The sequence below is a fragment of the Beta vulgaris genome, chromosome 6, assembly GCF_026745355.1.
Source record: "Beta vulgaris subsp. vulgaris cultivar EL10 chromosome 6, EL10.2, whole genome shotgun sequence".
Lineage (NCBI taxonomy): Eukaryota > Viridiplantae > Streptophyta > Magnoliopsida > Caryophyllales > Amaranthaceae > Beta > Beta vulgaris.
Window position 1 is genome coordinate 58355221 of NC_079207.1, and position 20194 is coordinate 58375414.

Genomic DNA, 20194 nt, shown 5'->3' on the forward strand with positions numbered 1-20194 from the left:
AATTTAGAGACGGATTATAAAATTCCGTCTCTAAAGGGATGGGTGTAACGTTGATATTTTCCTGTTTTTAACGACGAATATATGTAAATTCGTCTCTAATCGGATGGATGCAATGCTGATAATTTTCTGTTATTAGCGACGAATATATTTAGAATCCGTCTCTAAATTTTGGGACGGGTTTTTGAAATATTAATCGCTCCCCTATTTAATTAAATAAATTATCTTATAATATAAAGTCTTACATAAATTATAGATCTAAACAATTATAAACCCTTTTAATTCACACTTAATAACCAAGTGCCAACTTTACATTAATTTGCAAGTCACAATATGTATTAGTAGTCATTTATATACAAAGTACAAAACAAGTAGGAACTTATAACGATATACAAAAATGGCCATCTAAGATATATGCGAAAATCACTATGTTAAGGCCTATACTAGAAGCATGTATCAAACAAAATCATTGGATACTTTGAAAGTCTATACAAAAATCTTATGCTAACCATAGTGTCAAGGGCGAGGAGAGTTAGTTTGCATAAACATCTCCACTTGTTGTTTGAAAGTCATGAAAGTTTCAGTGGTTTCAGATAGCTTTTTTGAGTTTCAACCAACACCTTTTGGGTTTCAACAAGCCCTTCCTTTGTTGCATCTAGTTCTTTCTTTTGTTCATCATTTTGTGCAGCAAGTTCAACAACTTGAGTCTCCAAGCTCTTAATGTAGTCTTTTCGTGACTTCTTATCGTGCCTTTCTTCAAATGTGGGTCTTTCGTAATATGAGTGAGCAGCTGCACCCAAACCAAATATTCTACACTTTTCATTCCACCCGCCCACAGCCTCAAAAAACAATTCATCCTCGGTCTTTTGCGTCTCACTGTCACATTCGAGGTTGGCAGATTTCTTCTTCTCAAATTCTTTCTGAAATATATAGTTAATGTCATCTATTAAACAAAAGATACAATAATAATAAAACACAAAAAAAGCAATAGTAATAAAACACAATAGTATCTATATTTTTGTTGCTATTTTTGCACAAATTTCGCCAACATGACCCCATATATACAATGAAATCCCAATTATATGGTAAAAATTTAACCTGTAAGTGACTCATACATGACCCCAAAATCAATATAAAAAATTATACCAACACACAACAATTGACAACAACAAAATAGACCATTTTTGCTTCTCCCAAATACACCATCACAAATTATAACTCCTTTGATCACTTCAAGATACACCCACTTACATGGTTGAAAATAGAATAGGGTCCATCATAACTTCAGATTAGTGTTACCATTTACCAAAAAAAGCAAATACAAGATTGTTAAGTGTGAATAACCAAAAATAACGCTTACCCACACTTCTTCTGCCTTAGTGTTTACAAATTGACCATCATTATCAGCATGACCATTGTAATATAGCTCAGCTGCTGTGGGTGTACGCTTGAGTTTCTTCTCCTATATATTTGTTGGAAAGAAAAGAGAAAAGTGTTACAAATATCAACTCAAGCAAACAATACAACAAATAAGATTAACGTAGCTTGGTTAGCTAAGTAATGTACATATTTGAAGAACTAGGCAAATAAGTTAAACTATCCAAACCAACAACAACACCCCAATAGCAGCCCCAACAGCAGCCCCAAACAGCACCCAAAAAAGCCCCAACAACACCCAAACAGCAGCCCCAACAGCAGCCCCAAACAGCACCAATAAAAATCCCCAACATCACCCAAACAGCAGCCCCAGCAATAGCCCTAAACAACACCCAAAAAAGCCCCAAACAGCACCCTCACTAGCCCAACCAGTAGCCCATAATAGCCCCCAACAGCAGCCCCAAACAACACCCAAAAAACCCCCAACAGCAGCCCCAACAACAGCCGCAAACAGCACCAAAAAAAAGCCCCCACATCACCCAAACAGCAGCCCCAACAGCACCCCCAAACAGCATCCAAAAAAGCCCCAACAGCACCCCCAACAACACCCAAAATACGCAAATATGTACGTAGACCCGAGACCACATAGAGAATGGTGGACTTGGAATAAAACGCAATAGAAATTAAATGAAACGCAAGAAAAAACAAAGATATATCATATGTTTTTGCCAGGCTTCCGTATATCACGCAACATGATATTCAAATTATAGATCTTCAAAGACTAACACATAGCGTATAGCCATATATTAGTCAGTAGTAACCAACAGCTTAGAAAATATTTTCTTTATATTCAACTGAGTACGTTATTTGTTTTCCAAATGTTTGTTTTTTATTTAGAAAATTTGTTCTTTATATGTAAAGGGGTATTATATTTAGTTGTTTACTGTATGTTCTTTTGATGGCCACAAATGTTCTTTTACAAATGGAGATGAGACATGGTCTGAACACATGTTCGCTTTTATCTAGAGAGTACGTTCTTTTTTTATATAGAAAAAAAATGAATTTTTATTACTACCTATATTCTTTTATGAAGGGAGATTAGAAAAGTCTTCAATTTTAAACTAGATGTTCTCTTTTACTAGCCATGTTCTTTTACATTTGGAGATAATACATGTTCTTTGATTTTGAATTACATGTTCTTTTTACCTAAAAAGTATGTTATTTCAATTTAAATTATATGTTCTTTTTACCTAAAAGGTATGTTCTTTCAATTTAAATTATATGTTTCTTTTACCTAAAAAATATGTTCTTTAAATTATATGTAATTTTTTTTTTTGGAGAATGAGTTAATCCAGTACTTCGTAAATTTAGTGTGAATAATAAGTCAAACTAAAATATAATATATCAATGTTTGCAAAAATGAAAACTAATAAATAATGATAGTTTATTTTTTTGTTAAAAAAAAAATAAAGTTTACATGATTATTCCACAAATCTTGTGTGGGTAGTTATCAGCGCAAATTAACCATTTTTCTTTTTTTATATTTTTCTTTCTCCTTTTCTTATAAATTCCACGCCATTCAGCGCAATTCTTGGGGAATTTTCATCATTTTGTTTTTTTTTTTTAAAATTATTTCCTTTTCTATTTTTTTTTAAAATTTATTTCTCTTCCTTCAAATTGCGTTTCATATTTAAGATCATGCGTTTTAGAGTAGGACCACATAGAGGAAGGTGGTCTCTAGTCCACCATCCACGCTTTGCCCAAAATAGCCCCAAATAGCACCCAAAATAGCCTCTAAAACAACACCAAATAGGAGGCAAAATGGCAGTCCAAAACCAGCCTAATGACAGCCAAAAACAGCAAAACACATCCCTAAAATAGTAGCAAAATAGCCCCTAAAACAGCACCAAATAAAGCAACAAAACAACCCTATAACAACAGCAAATTACCCATAATAAAAGTAGTAAATATACCAGTTTGAGCTTCACTTCCTCAGTCGAAATGGAACCTTGACGATGGTGAACCTTTTGACTTTCATTGCTCAATCTGTTTTTAGAACATTGGTTTCTTCTCCTTATGAAATCATCATCTTTTTCTCTCATTTCTTTCATACGTTCTCTTAAACTAGGAACACACCAAGTAGCACTATATGTTGGATCTGAGCAAACCTTTGACACTATACCACTAAGGCGCCTTGCACATTTTGATTGCCATTCCTTCTTCACCAATGAAGCTACCGATGGATCCCAAGAGAACTCTTGCTACAAAAGACCATACATAATTCGAGCAAAGTAGCAAAATAATGAGTCTCACTATACACATAATAATAAAAATTTGTTGCATGAAGTATTTTAGTCTTTCTTTCCCTAACCTTGAAAGCATTACACCATCTTTCCTTGACTTCTCGTGGAGTCATACCCCAATTGTAGTAAGGTCCCTTGAAGTATGTCTTATATGATGTCTCCACTACTACATCAACTACATCACGATGGACAAACCTGTAGAAAGCAGAAAATTACAATGCATAATGTAATTTTAGAAGCAAACTAAAGCTTGAATATAAATTAGGCGACATAACTTAGAAGATTTAAGTTTAGATACCAATAAGTAAAAGCTAAGATATAACCGAAAACAAGCTGAAATAACTTTGAGTTAGAAGATATGCAAACTTACCATAATTTATCAGGGTCCAAAACTAATTTCGCCTCAGGATTACCCCTGTCATCTGATACAGTTATGCCTCTATCAAGATCCCCATTGCTAAGCATCTCATCACTCCTAATATGAGTCTCACTTTGCTGATTTGTTGCATGTTTTGTTTCTGTTGCTGCATTTTCTGTTGCATCCGATTCTGTGAAGTCACGTGTCGACACAACTTTGCGGGGTCCTCGAATAATGGGACCTCTCCCATTTAAACCACCTCGACACCTATAAGTCATCTGCATATGAGATAATATATACACAATTGCACATAAAAATGATTAATAAAATCAATTTATGTCTAAACTTAAAACAGATGCTAATAAAAATGACATTTGCATATAGTAGATCTTAACAATCCCTACAAATAAAACAAGGATTACTAAATTTCATAAAATGTGATCAAACTACACCATTAAACATTAAATCATTGCATTACAATCATCATTGTCACCATCTTCATTTTCGTTACCAGCACTATCATCACCATCATCATCATGGTCTTCTTCCTCTTCTTCATCATCATCATAGTCTTCTGCCTCTTCCTCTTCTTCGTTACCAACACTCCCATGATATAAAACTGCAGCAGTCCTAGATCACCCAAACCAGCATCAACATGCAGCGATAATAGCCCCCAAACAGCCCAAACAACACCCCCAAACAACAGCCTAAACAGCAGCCCCAGACAGCACCCCAAAGCAGCCCCAGACAGCACCCCAAAGCAGCCCCAACAGCACCCCAAATAGCTCTAAACAGCAGCCCCAACAGCACCGAAAACAACCCCAAACAACACCCCTACCAGCCCCAAGCAGCAGCCCCAAACCAGCCCCAATGACAGCCAAAAATAGCAGCAAAACATCCCTAAAACAGCACCAAAACTTCCCCTAAAACAGCACAAAACCGCCCCAAACCACACCAAAACCTTGCACTAAACTGCATTAAAACAATCCTAAATAAAGCAACAAAACATCCCTACAAAAGCATCAAATTACCTATAATAAAAGCAGCAAATATACCCCTAAATATCCTTCTAAACAAGACAAGTAAACACCAAAACCTGCTAGCTCATATACAACAATTATACTCTAAATTATGTTATGAAATTTGGGGGAACATGAAGACCAAAAACCCTTAATTTCATTATACTCTAAATTATATTGTATATCAATTATGTAATTACAAACTTATGCAACAATTCACACCTCAAATTGGGAAAGCTACAAGCATAACATTCAAGTAAAATTACCAAAACCACCCAATTATAAACACATAACATATAAGAGAAAAGGAAAAATAAGAAAAACCCTTTTATTTACTAATCAAAAATCCTTTGCAAATCCAATTGATTAAATTAGAGATAAAGCTTACTAGTCGAAGTGCAAGATTAAACTTTGCTTGTCAAAGAGATGAATTAATGGGTATGTACCTCTTCTGTTTGCATTAACAGGAACAACAAGTTGTCATAACAACAACACTAACGAGAGGGAAGAAGACAAAGGTTTAGCTTATATGTCACAAGTTAATTAGGAACTATGGGGTTTTGAGTTTTGAAGAATCATATTCTTCCAATTCAAATATTAGAACTTTAAATCTTGCAATTCAAAGATTGAAACTTTACAACAATTTCACCTTCATCACATGCACGTAAATTAACAGTAAGAAGAAATGGGGTAATGGTGGACTCACCAAATAGGTCTAAGATATCAATGCAGCAGAACAACAAGAACAAAACACGGCAGCTCGAGCAAGGAAGGCATAAATCAGATCAGTAGCAACTGAAGAGGGAAAAATTGGAACGCGCAGCACCAAAGAATCGACCACCCACTGGTGTGGCGTCCCTCACCGGAGCTTCCAATCTTCGCACTCTAGGGTTTGAGGCTTTGAGCAAGAAAGACAGAGGGAAAACTAACGAAGCAGCGAGGAAAGGTGTGATTTTTTTAGATGTTGCTTTTTTTAATTTAGGATAAAGAAAAAAAAAGAAAAAAATAGAAACGCAGCTTATATTTCTCTCTAAGTTAGAGACGGAAATTAACAATCCGTTTCTAAATTACATTTAATCTTTTTGCCATAATATTTGGATTAGTTGGCAAAACAAACCAGCCACGGAATGTAAAATTTCGTCTCTAAATTAGAGACGGAATTAAAATTCCGTCTCTAATTTAGGGACGGACTGGAATATCCGTCTCTAACTTAGGGACGGATTGGAATATCCGTCTCTAAATTAGGGACGGAATTTTAATTCCCTCCCTAATTTAGAGACGACTTGTAATTATCCGTCTCTAAATGTTTTTAGCAACCGATTGTAAAATTTCCGTTTCTATTTTAGAAAATAGGTGTCCGTCGCTATATAAGCTTTTTTTTGTAGTGCCATATCTCAAGCTGGAAAGTTAATACTTATCAATTCTGTTCTTATTGCTTCAATCGCTCACATTCTCTCAGTCTTCCTGCTGCCGACAACTATTGCCAACAAGATGGATGCCATGGTAGCTAGATTTTTTTGGACCAATCAAGCTGGTAAAGGAATTGCATGGAGACGAAAGGAAATTTTGCATATGCCCAAAGGCGCTGGTGGTCTCGGGTTACGCAGTGTTTCGTTTCATAATCGTTCCTTACTGATAAAGAAGGTTTGGCGTATTCATAGGAATTCCAACCTCTTCATTAGTAAGGTTTTTGCTTCCCATCCCCTACAAAGTGTACCAACACTCTCCACACTCAATTCTTTACGGGGTCAAAGCTCTTGGGGTGCCCGGGGACTGTGCCAATCGGAAAAGATTCTTATTGATAATTACGCCTGGAAAATTGGGGTCAACTCAACTCTTCTAGCGGGTCAACACAGATGGGTCAATGGCAAGGTTCCGGTATTCCGTGATCAGACCACACTACGTACGGCGGCTACTGTAACTATCGGCTCTCTCCTGCTACCTCATCAACAAGGATGGAATGTTCCACGTCTATATTCTCTTTTCACTCCTGCGACGGCTCGTGCTATCCAGAGTTTAGAGATGCCGCAGATAACTGAACCTTCAGACATGCCTTTTTGGCCTTTGACAACTTCTGGTACATATACAACCAAATCTGGCTACTATTTACTCTCTCGAAAATCTGAAATCTATAGCATGACACCCCCTCTAGTTTCGAAATTTTTTCGCATTCTATGGGGCTTGCGCATCATGCCTAAATGGAAAATTTTCCTCTAGAAACTATGGCACAACAGTGGCTAATCTTTCGTCTAGAGGCATGCCCGGTTCGGATGAATGTCCATGTTGTGCTACGGAACCTGAGACTTGCCAACATCTCTTCAGGATGTGTCCCCTCGCTACTGTTGCTTGGCGGACTAGCCACTTGGGTATTATATCCAACTCGGTCACTTATGTGTCGTTCAAAGACTGGCTTATTGCATGGATATTTTACTTATACCGACTGGACGGGTATTCAGGGGATCGTCTACCACATTTTGTTGGCATGCTATGGGCTATATGGAAGTGTCGGAATAACTTGGTTTTCAATAGTGTCACACCAGATAGTGAAGTACTACACTCTCTTATGTCACAAGTTATGCAGCAACATGTCACCTTTCTTGCAAGGCCCTCCACAGGCAAGCAGGATCTGGCTGAGGGCCCGGGCCCACCAGGGTTCCTCATTGCACATTTTGGGTCTTCTTTTTGCGGCGTTCCCTAGCTACATATAGAAGTAGATGGGTCATGGGAAGAGAACTCACCTTTGGCAGGTATTACATGGGTTGCTGACAGTATCAATCCTAACAACAGACAAGGGGAAGGTACTTGCATTCCCGCCGGTTCCGCACTGCTGGCTGAAGCTATGGCGTGTCTCAGGGCCTTGATTTGGGCACATGGCCAAGGCTATACTATAATTGCAGTCAATACGGATTCTGCGACTGTGGTACAGAGCTTATGTAACCCAATGAGGCAACCAATATCCATTACATGGACACTAAACGACATTCACGCACTTGGCCAGGAATTTCAATGGTGTCGCATCACAAAGGTTAATCGGTCGCAGGTCCATATGGCAAATGATCTTGCTACTCGAGCTAGGAAGGGACAACTTCTGATGTTCCACCTTTTTGCTTAGTTTTAATTTCATTCTGTACGTTTTCTCGATGCCCAAAAAAAAAAAAAGTTTTTGCATTGACATGTATGAAAAATGAAAGTGTAACAATCTTTTAAAAACAGAGAGAGTCCATGCAATGACTCGAGTACTCCACGTAATCCACATACAATGAAAAAAAAATAGAAAATGCATTGCGGCTTTATATTTATAAATTAATAATAATATGGAATATCAAACCTATACATGCAAAATATAATAAGATTTGATCATGTGACTTCAAACTTAAATACTAGAGTGCTAACCACTAAACCAATTTAAATGATATTCGGTGTTATTATTTGAAAGTAAAATATTAATAAAATAAAAAATATAATTAATCTGAACATTTCCCATGCCTAAACTAATTATCATTTAATAACCGAAGTCGTCTCGTTTACTAGTATTATGTTATTTTCATTAATTTTTTTTGTTTATCTTCTCATATCTTTTTTAAGTCACGTACCCAACTTACATAATGTAAGATAGTAAGTATTAAAAAAAAGAATAAATATTATTTATTTTAGAATTCAATAAGTCATACTTCCTCATATCGCTAAAATCCAGTATTTATTTTCTCAAATCTCTAAATGATGATATTCACTAGCTAAATACAATTTTTTAGCAAAAGAGAAATACATTTTCACAGACACACCCTATAACATATTTTCTGTAAAAAAATACATTTAAATTTCAATGTACTCCTAAATTATACAGTAAGTATGTTAATATCTTAACTAGTGCCTTCCATTTTAAAAGAAAATAAAAGAAAAGTGAACATTTTATAACTTCTATCTCCCCCTATTCATATGATTTTTAGAATCGAACGTAATAAAGTCATTGAAGTGCTTTTTTCCCATCCAAATTTAACAGGTTTAGTAAAAAAATCCTACTAGTTATGACTTTCAATGTCCTTTTTTATTTGCGCTAATTTTTTAGATGTCCTAATATACCACAAATAATCAGAGGGATCACCATTTTTCTCTCACAAGTCATAGTTACCCTATTTGATCCCACTAGGTTCGTCTTTTATCCTAGCACAAAATTAAAATTGTAACTTTCTCCCAAAAAAAAAAACAAACAAAAGGGAATAGTGGAAGTAGAGTTGGCAAAAGAGCGTGTTAGTGACATGTTCTTAATACCAACACTAACTCGGCCCCATTAAATAAAATGTATGTGTCATGTCGCGTTGACCTATTTAATGAAGTGTATCGAGATATCTCAATGCTAACTCGTTCTTTTCATATTTGATTCTTGTTGTTTTAGGCTAATTTTTGACAATTTAAAACCATTTTTCTTTATCAAAAGGGAGTTTTTTTAAAAAACCATCACCTTATAAAACCATGTTTTTTCAAATAACCACCTTATATGAACTTCTACTTGAAATAATGCGCTTATATCACCCAAAAAATTTAAGTCACTACCATTTAATATATACCATGCACGAAAATGTTAGTGGAGCACACTTCTTTCTCTTCAACTTTCTTCCATTTGTGCAATGTAACTTACTCCTATATCATTGATAGAGGAAGAACCATGCACGTTGATAAAATTATTATACTCACACTAACCAAAATTTAGATTAGAATTTTTATTAGGGAGGTTAAGTCGAATCTACAACACCAACTTGGAGGGTTTAGCGTTGTGTGATAAGATGATATTCATGAAACCTATCATAGTTTCATGAATTAGGGTTTTCGGGGAAAAATTAACACCTTTAATTGGTGAAGAACGTGGTTTGAAGGCAGATATTTCAACCTCCTAACATCAAGCATGAAAAGCCATTTGACTTTAGTAAGGATAATTAAAGAAAAAAGTTGTCAAATCACAAAAAAGTAACCATAATTTTTCGCCCAATTATATAAACCTTAATAATGAAATAATATATATTACTGCCTTCTCACACAACACAAAATGTTGGAGGGAAATTGAAGAGGGAAAGACGAAGAGATTGGCCAACTAACCAATTTAATGGACGAAATTTGTTAGGTGGTGACGATTTTAGAATGTTTGGGGTGATATAAGGTGGTTATTTAGAAAAATTTCAAAAGTTGGAATTAAGGTGATTATTGTCTTAAGATCCTTATCATAATCCTAAATTTGTTTAATAATTGTGTTAAATACCTTCAACAGTGCCATCTCCATGTTGGAAACTTCAACACTAACTCGGTCCACTTTGTAAGACATGTCATACCGTGTTGACCCATCTAATCAAATAAATTGGATTTGTTGAACACTAACTTTTTTCTTTTATATCCGATTCCTATCGTGTCATTAGCTGGGACTAAACCATGTTTGCTAAATGGCTTTTTCATTGGCTTTCGGCTTTTCAATTTGGTTAAACAGACAAAAAAAAAGTGTTTTGTTATTGGCTTTTTGGTTGGCTAAACAGCTGACTTTTAAACCAAAATGAAAAAGCTGTCTGGAGCAGCTTTTTGGATATCTTTTAGCTTGTTGGCTCACAACTCTCTAATAAACAACCAACAACCACAATTAATTTTACCAATCACTTTTGCAAACAGTTAGCTTAAACAACCAAATTAAAACACAAATTATTAGAATAGGCAGTCTAATTTTAACATAAAATTTAGACGAACCTAATACTGAATTTTTTTAACAAAAGTATTACATTTCACTCTAACCCAACACTATCCTATTCATCCCTTCTCTTCTCCTTTTGTGTTTTCTTGATCCTTGAATTATAACAGACAATTTCAAAAAATTACCGAATGGATTAAACTAGTCACTAAATAGATTAAACTAGTCACCGAATGAATTATAGAATGTCATTACTGATTAGAGAAACTAGTCACGAAATAGATTAAATCGGTCCCTAAATAAATTAAACTAGTCAGTATATTTAAAAAGGTGACATGTTCTCTTCTTAGTATTGGGCTTGAGTCGTGCCTAATTTTACACTAAAAGAAGGCTGTCTCTTGCAAAACCAATAAAAATTAAAAAAGCAATACATACCGTCAATATTTTCAACAAGTCAAACAAACTAACTAAATCATCCAAAAGCCAATCATGAACTGCAGATTGCGAAACAACCAAAAAAAACCCCAAAAAAGTACAAGACACACATTCCCCTATTTCGACTATTCCCAAGGAACAAATCAAATCTACACCTTAATTGTTTTATTGCTAATTCTGTTTACCAAGATAAATTAACACTTTTAAACACCAGTTACACCACACCTTTGCAAGTAACGACAAATGTTCCAAACCGACGGTAAAAATGTTATGATCTTTGGGCAGAAATTCATGCGCCACGTTATTATCACCTTTAGAACCATTAACGCCGTTAAACACCTTCTTTATAAACAGATATATGCACTATACTATACTCTTCAAGTAGTATTGATCAGTCTCAATGAAGATCTTTACTTTATGCATTTTCTATCTCATCTCACAACTTCTACTTAACAGGTACTGGAATTAATTCACGTTATTCTTTTTTGGGTTTAAGGTTTTATTTAGCTCTTGATTTTCTGGGTTTATTTAGTTGCTTGGAGTTTTATTGATTGTTCCTCCTATAGTGTTATCATATACAAGTATGTTTAATTACATGAATTGGGTTTGAAAAATATATCATTTTGGCAATTTAGTTAGACTTATATTCGAAATTACATAGCGCTGTGGTTTTTTTTTGATCATTTTGTTACCTTATAATGTGTTTTATTATACTGTTTTTGTTACTTTAGTGGATATTCTGCTAATTGAGAGATTTCATAATTTTAATATGTGTGCTGATTAAAATTTATGAGAAATAACAAAACATACCCAGATAGTGTCATAGAGCTGATTCTTATGTTCCAATAACTCATAATTAAATGGAATAATTTAGGACCAGTTCGGTATTGTTGTGATTTTCTGTTTTTTGGTTTTTTGATTTTCAAAATCATATGATATATGTTCTATAATGACTAAAAAATTAGTCAAATTTATTAGAAACATGTTGATTTTGAAAATGACAACTCAAAAGCAAAAACCACTTGTTCTGGTTTCCAGTTTTTTATTTTTAGTTAAAAAAAACTGAAAACAAATAGCGATAACGAATAAGGGCTCCTTAGTTAATGTTTTCTGTTTCTAGTTTTCAGTTTTTTTGAAAATCAAAAACAAAAATATGAAAACCAGAAAAAAAAAGTAGTTTCTAGTTTTCTGTTGTCAGTTTTCAAAGTTGACATGTTTAGTTTAAATATGACTGATTTTAAGTTCATTATACCCCTTATATCATATGATTTTGATATCCATAAAACCAAAAACTGGAAACTTATGATGCCAAATGGGCCCTTAATTTTGCTACTAGATTGAAACCCAAGTGGCAATGGAATAATGACGGTTGAGGTAGGATCATATTGTAATTGAGGATTTAAGCCTTTAAGGAGGTCTGAATGAAATGTTATAAATACTTAGGTTAAGGTGCCACATTCTAATTAACATAATAATATGGGTTTTCTTTAGCTGTGGGGAAGTGGGAAGAGTATCATTTAAAGTCAAGGAGGGGTAGGATTACGAGCCGAATATAATGGTCCTTTTATGTTGTTTAGGAAGTAGTATGAAGTAGAAACCAAGTTTAAAAGCTGGTTCATGTTTTGTAGAAGCTTGTCTCGCACCAATTCAGATATGTGGTTCATGAGGATGGCTTGGTCCATGTAGCTCATGCCCGAATGTGTGACGTGATGGATTATTGTGTGCCGAGATGGTGTGTGCTTGTATGTTAAGCCACACAAGTAAATAATCCTAGAACAAGTCATGTGGACATGTGCGCTTTTCCTTGATCATGTTTTTCACTTTAAGTATTGTGCATCTTATTGCAATTATCTCAATTCTCATAACCTTTCTTCATTGGATGGATGATCTATATGTAACATCCCCTTAAAAAGGTAAATAACTTCTCATTGTAGAAACTCAACATTTTTTTTGGCCTTACACCTATAGACTAATAGTTAATAGGGTGATGTCATGCTAGTCTTGGATGGAGAGAGTGAAGGACTATATCATCTTGCTAATAACATGTAATTTGTACGGGATGCAAGATACATTTAGAAGGGCGGTGAATAAACATAAATCATTCTTGTCAGGTTAGCATCTACAAGTTTATGCAATGCACAAGCCACCCATGCTGTGACACCACCAAGAGGTTGGAATTCTTATGATTCATTTTGTTGGACAATTTCTGAAGAAGAGTTTCTGAAAAATGCAGAACTTGTCTCTCAACGGCTACATGCTCATGGATATGAGGTCCTTAATGTGATATTGAGCTTTTTGAGAAATTTTATTCCTCCCCCCCTTCTCTAATCCACTGAACGCCAACATTTCCTGTAAATTCTTTATTTCCTTGCAGTATGTTGTGGTTGATTACCTCTGGTATAGAAGAAAGGTGCCCGGAGCTTATACAGATGCTTCAGGATTTGATGTAATCGATGAGTGGGGAAGGATGGTTCCTGACCCTGATAGATGGCCTTCATCAAAGGGTGGAAAAGGATTCACTGAAGTGGCCAAAAAAGTGCATAGCATGGGATTGAAATTCGGCATTCATGTTATGAGAGGAATAAGTGCACAGGCTGTAAATGCTGACACACCTATCTTGGACACTACTAAGGTATCACTTCTTTTAATGCCAAGACTCGTGAATGAACTCCTCCCTTTTTGTCATCTAATATATCAGGTCAAAATAGATGTTTGTGCGATTACAGAAATGACTTTTTTTGCCTGCTGTAAATTACAAATTGATAGTTTATCTTTCCTATTTGGTCTTTTTGCTTCATTCAGGGAGTTGCGTATATAGAGGGTGGAAGGAAGTGGACAGCAAGTGATGTAGGGTTGAAGGAGAGAAAATGTGTGTGGATGCCACATGGTTTCATGAGTGTGAATACAAAGTTGGGAGCAGGAAAAGCATTTCTGCGATCACTCTATGAACAATATGCTGAGTGGGGAGTTGATTTTGGTAACTTTCATGGCTACCTTAGTACCTTATTGGTACAAAGTTGCATCATTTTCTACATATTGATCTCTTTCATCTGAGCTTTAGATCATTTTCTTTGTAGCATTTTGTCTTAATTCTGCAGTGACATGATCTTCCAATTCTTAGTTCTAATGAATTTATTATGCTTACATCTAATTCCAATTTTGTTGTTTTACTGTGTCTCTGAATGTCATTGTGTCTTCGTATGGTATACTTCAAAATTTTCAAGTCTACGAGAACAATAGGTTTGCTGTCCTTGCATTTAAACATCTGATATGTATATGAAATGCATCCGGGTGTAGAATCTAAAACTTTGAAATAGAAATAGTCTCTCTCTTTCACCCTCTAAAATGCTTACCTGTAACTTTGGTCACAACTCACAAGTCGGTATTGTGCCGCAGTATTGACTTCTGTTTATTAAACATATTTTTTCTTATTGTTTTTATCTTGAATCAGTGAAGAATGACTGTGTTTTCGGGGATGATTTGGATATTGAAGAAATTAGTTTTGTATCAGAGGTATTAAAAGTTCCCTACTTCATTTAAAATACTCCATTGCTGCCAAAACTTTTTACTAGGATTTTGCTGGCTTTGTGAAGGTTCTGAGAAAACTATCGCATCCAATTTTATACTCCTTGTCCCCTGGCACGAGTGTCACACCGGCTATGGCCAAAGAAATTAGTGGACTGGTCAATATGTACAGAATAACTGGGGATGATTGGGACACGTGGGGCGACGTGGCTGCACACTTTGATGTAGCAAGGTGATTATACAGGTTTCTGTTAAGCTATCTCTTTGCTTTACCTTCTCAAACATGTAGCTGCGTGTAATTCCCCCCAATATTACTTTTTCGATTTCCTGATCACAATGCTCCTTTATCTTCTGTTGTTAAGAGATTTTGCAGCCGCGAAAATGATAGGATCCAGAGGTCTATTGGGGTTGTCATGGCCTGATTTAGATATGTTGCCACTGGGATGGCTTACTGATCCGGGTATGTAATCTCACATACTCTCTCTGTTTCAACAAATGTAACACTAATTTTCTTGAGCAGTTTCAAATAAAATGTAACACTTCCTTTGTTGGGACATGGGCCGTTTCTATCTCTCCCTCATCCAAATGCAGAAGTCCTTTTCTTATTATCTATCCCCTCTTTTTATTAAGTGTGCATAAACCAAGTGTTACTTTTAATTTGATATGGAGGGTATATTATTGGTGGGTAACTTCAATTAAAGAACTGTTCAAAAATATTGGAGTAATGCAATATTTTTGTAAAAAGGTTTTATTTTGACATTTTCAGATAGTTAAGCTAAGGTCGCTAATACTTTGTATACCTGAATAAATTAGGTTCTAACGAAGGTCCACACAGGAAATGTAACCTGAATTTAGATGAGCAGAGAACTCAGGTGGGTGAAGCTCATCTAAATGCGATTTCTTTCCTTCATAGTGCTTCTTGTACTTTTAATTTTTTAACTTTTTGGGATGTGAAACTAATTTTTCCAGATAACATTGTGGGCTATGGCGAAGTCCCCACTTATGTTTGGAGGAGATATGAGAAAGCTTGATGACACCACGTATAATCTCATCACAAATCCTACCGCTCTGGAAATCAATGCTTTTAGCTCAAATAACCAGGAGGCATGTTTTTCTTTATGAGTGTTTGGTTGGGGTGAAAACTTTTTGATCTTCCCTTGTTCTTTTGTTTGGAAAGTAAAGCATTGAAAATTGGTTCAAAATAATTCTCCCTAAGGGTGTAATACATTTTCGAATGCCAGATTTTCCGCCCTATTCTTCACCTTCCTCTTTCTTTTCTCCCATCCATCCCCCCTCCCCTTTTATTTCCATTCTTCTTTTCTCCCCAACTTTTTATGCAAGGACCTTTATATCTGTGTTTTCGCTTGAAAAGCATTTTCTCATGGAAGATTTCGATTCATAATGTTTTCTGTCCAACCAAACGGAGCCCAAATTCTAGAATTCACTTGAAAAAGTGAAGTTTGCAAGTTGTACTAACAATTTTTATTGATTTTCTTACAGTTTCCTTTTGTTACGGGTTCTCCTCCTAAAAGCGACCCCTCATCACATTCAGGACATGAGAAATATTATCGGAGACCTCAAACAAGTTCTTTGGCTCTTGTGAGCTGCAAAGAAACTAAAGCAAAAGGCTGGGTGGTTCAGTCTGTTGACCAGGATCTTGACCAAATATGCTGGAAGAATAGTTTTGAACTTGAAGCACCCTTCTGCCTATACAAAATAAAGGCACGAGTTACATCGTAAGTCGTAATTAATTCTCTTCCTAAGTTCCGTAATTTAAGTACCAAATTGCCTTACTGTTAGCTTTGTAGTTTACTGATTGAAGATGAAATGATATTATAGAGATGAAGAGGTCTATGCAACAAAGTATTACGGCAAAACTCATCTACTAGCAACTAACAGAACAGCACTTTGCATCGACGCTTCTCCAAAAAAGAGGCTTACTTCAAAAGAATTCAAGAGAGGCTCTCTATCTCCATGCAAAAGGGATGCCAACCAGGTATGTTTTGGTACAAACTTTTGTTGCTATATCCTGGAAAATTATGCAGGGTGGCCTCAACCTCACTGTGAGTAGTGGTCTCCTAAGAAGCCATACTTTGAACCATTGACCTTGAGGTAATGGGGCCTGGGAGCTAGTCCCAGCAAATTTGCTTGTCTATTTTGGATTGATAATAATGATGGCAAGACTAAGTATACTCCCTCTTTCTTTATTATTTTTTCTTTATTCTTATTTATTACTTGCTCCACTTTTACCTGACTTGTTTACTACTAACGCCCAACCTCGACAATATGTTTGATCATGTATAGCAAAGGTACATTGAGACAAAACCTATATTATATTGCATAATCTACATGTCAATAAAAAGAATGGGTCAAATGGGAATATGTGAATGGTGCAAGAAGACAAACTGTAACAACTTGAAAAAAAATGGAGTGATATACTAGAGCAACTTCTGCTATTAAGGGCTAATGCAGTTTAATTTTGCAGATGTGGGACTTAAGAATTAATGGTACTCTAGTGAACAGTTATTCTGGTTTATGTGCCACTATAAAGACAGTTGAAGGTAGTACATCTGAAGCATATATCTCAATACTTCAGGCTCACAAATTATAGAAATCCTCTCCTCAACTGTTTGTTTCGTTACTGTAGCTAAAGCTGTTCCGGAAGGGATTCGGTCATGGATTGCAACTGGAAGAAAAGGTATGGTTTCTACGCGTAAGGGCATATCACACAGAATTCAAGCACTGAATTGCCTATAGTATCTTTACTCGTTGCGAAATTGACATTCTGAAAGATCACTTTCCAGAAAACATCTGTTGATAGGGTTTGCCATCTGAACTAATCAGACTGTTGTGTAATTTTCCAGGAGAAGTTTATCTCGCCTTTTTCAATCTGAACCAAGGGAAGACAATAATGACGATGCGCCTGTCGAACCTGGGAAAGGTACTCCCTGGTGTAAAATTCAGAGCCTTATCCAGATGCAGAGAAGTTTGGAGCAGTCGAGGCTGTCATATAAGTAAAGGGTCAATTTCCATAGACGTAAAAGCGCATGGAGCTGCATTACTTGTTCTAACTTAACAAGAATGCATGACAAGAAGTCGTCTGGTTTGTTATAGGGTTCAGATTCTATAAGATCCTGGAGTTCTTAGTTCTAGGTCATCGGATACATCCAAGTTTTTGCGTGTTCTAGTGCTTTTCCACTTGAGGTTTCCTTCTGATGAATCCAAATGTTTTTCAATGGCAGGATTCGTCAAAGCCTGAGGAGGAGGTTTATGGGGGGTGGGAAAGAGGTCACTCCCTCTTTTTCTCTACTTGCCAAAACAAAGTTCAAAAATATAAAGTTCATTTTTTCATGTTGTCCATATTTTCTCTTATTCTTCAATTATTTATGGAAAGTTTCCATATCCTTTATTTGAATGTGATGAACCTATCTTTTCTTCTCGGTTTATATTCGACAAAAAATGATTTGTCTATCAAAACACGAAACTATTTCGGCTGAATCTCGTACACCCTTAATTATACATGTTGCGTAAAAAACATCTATATAACTGCGGTTAGCAGACCAATTATATATGATATTATATCTTCATGAATCTAGGAACTTTTGCTTGCATTGTATTATCTGGTCTACGTATCGGAACTGATAACATTCGAGATTATGTAGGATTGTACACGAAAGATCTTTTTTGGCTTTCTCTTTAGCCCTATGCCTCATTATCCTTAACAAAGTCATGGCATGCTCAATTATCTCTGAACCCAACTATGTTAGGTTCTTTAACCATTGTTGTAGCTCACCATATGTATTTGATGCCTCCTTATCCCTATCTAGGTACTGACTAACTTTCATTGTTTACACATCATATGCGGATTAGTGAATTTCTCATAGTTGGTGCAGTTGCGCATGCAACCTCAATTCATTATTTCATGATAAAAATGTAGAACTATTAGATCGTGGGATAAGTAATTCGACTCATTCACATCCAGATCATGAATGTTTGGAATCTATATTATGGAAGGAGACATTGCTTTTGCTTATTCGAATTGAAGATTTGAAACTTTAGCATGGGCTCATGAACGCACAGTCGCACACCATTGACCAATTTGATCAGATGGAGAGATAAATCGGTGGCTCTTTCCATTGTACAGTCAAGATTAGTTGGATTAGCCCACTTCTCCGTAGGTTATATATCTACCTGCATTAGCATCTGGTATTCTTTATTGCTAGATTTGTAACTATCTCCTGCAATTTAGGAATTCTTATACTGTTACGATGTTATCCATCTACAAAATAATGCGCAACACAACTGGTTTTAAGAAACTACTAATCTGTTTTTGACTTATAATCCTGTCAACTTCTTGTTGTCCTGTTGCCTGCTATCTGGTGTGCCTTGGCATATGACAGTTTGTGGCTTCACGCTGTTGAAGCTGCTTGATAACTAGTAATAATAGTGGTAATGAAAATAAATTTAAACGTAATTTTGTAGTGAAAGCCTCGCGCGTGTGCTCATGGTAATGGACATCATCTCCAAATGTGTTTTTCTTCACAAATTTCCGTTAATATTCTATACATCTAAGTATTAATTCGACGGTAATGAAAACTTGTATACAAAGAGAATTAATTGAGGATGAATAATGCATGGACGTTGAGATGATACTTTCTCTACACATTTATTATCGTACAGGCTATGAAGGGTGATAAACGAATGTAGCACAATGCCTTCGTGCTCTCCACGTCTGCCTTTGCTGTTAGCCTCACAACAGCAATGCTCAAATCTGACAGTTCATGCGTCCTTCTTTGGTAATGTGATACAATAATTGATAATGTAAGTGTACTTTCCATGGCTGCCTTTCGCATCCTTCAAATGCAATAGTTGATACTGTAGTTAAGTCTTAAGTGCTTGAGTGGGGGTAAGGCAAGAGTGGGAGAATTGGAAAATCAGTTCATTGACCGCATAAATAAAAGAATTATGTCCACGACTCTAATACAATTACTAAATATAATATGGATTATATTATGGAGATAATAAGTTCATTAAATTGGATTGTCTTTACATCTTGCTAGGAAATGATATAGAACTTCGGATTAGTACATAATAAACCCGAAATCCAATTAAATGGATACTACAAGGTCACACTTAAATCAATTTGGATCAACACAAGAAATACCTAGAGCCCAGAAAGGATTATAGGGTCGTCGGCCAAAGAGAAGTAAAGGGGAGGGTTTCGTAACCTAATTTATTCCTAAAATTAGGTGTGGAAACCATAAAATATAGTCAGTTTTTCGCTCAATATTTTCACTCTCTTTCAAAGTCACGTAATATTAACTCCAAGAAAAGAAGAGCCCTCCTTCCTTCCAATTAGCATTGGTGGAGTGTTGATCTGAATTGGTGGACCAAGTAGAGGAATCTCAATTGCGGTTCCATCTCAGGATCTTGGCGAGTTTTGTGAAAATCACGCATCAAAGGTTAATTGTATATTATTATGTGATCCATGATTGTATATGTATGAGATCATGTT

General features: G+C 35.7%; 2 protein-coding genes across 4 annotated transcripts; one reads left to right on the forward strand and one right to left on the reverse strand.

The window, feature by feature from the left end:
• Positions 1 to 416: 416 nt before the first annotated feature.
• Positions 417 to 3629, reverse strand: LOC130591955 (uncharacterized). Its single transcript, XM_057395974.1, has 3 exons — positions 3348 to 3629; positions 1358 to 1459; positions 417 to 917 (listed from the first exon to the last, which is right to left on the reverse strand). The coding sequence occupies exons 1-3, from the start codon at positions 3483 to 3485 to the stop codon at positions 567 to 569; spliced, it is 591 nt and encodes a 196-aa protein (XP_057251957.1). The 5' UTR covers positions 3486 to 3629; the 3' UTR covers positions 417 to 566.
• Positions 3630 to 11503: 7874 nt separating this feature from the next.
• LOC104897154 (probable alpha-galactosidase B) lies at positions 11504 to 18039 on the forward strand. 3 transcript variants are annotated; one of them, XM_010683979.4, is made up of 14 exons: positions 11504 to 11610; positions 13266 to 13425; positions 13529 to 13786; positions 13957 to 14163; positions 14611 to 14667; positions 14748 to 14911; positions 15042 to 15139; positions 15493 to 15551; positions 15649 to 15783; positions 16180 to 16415; positions 16519 to 16675; positions 17165 to 17240; positions 17327 to 17377; positions 17544 to 18039. In XM_010683979.4, the coding sequence occupies exons 1-14, from the start codon at positions 11555 to 11557 to the stop codon at positions 17753 to 17755; spliced, it is 1926 nt and encodes a 641-aa protein (XP_010682281.2). In that variant the 5' UTR covers positions 11504 to 11554; the 3' UTR covers positions 17756 to 18039. The 3 variants fall into 3 exon arrangements, 2 of the variants coding, with proteins under 2 accessions (XP_010682281.2, XP_010682282.2); XM_010683980.4 differs by having other exon boundaries at positions 13957 to 14131; positions 14606 to 14667; XR_007275220.2 differs by lacking the exon at positions 17544 to 18039 and having other exon boundaries at positions 16519 to 16866.
• The last annotated feature ends 2155 nt before the right edge of the window (positions 18040 to 20194 follow it).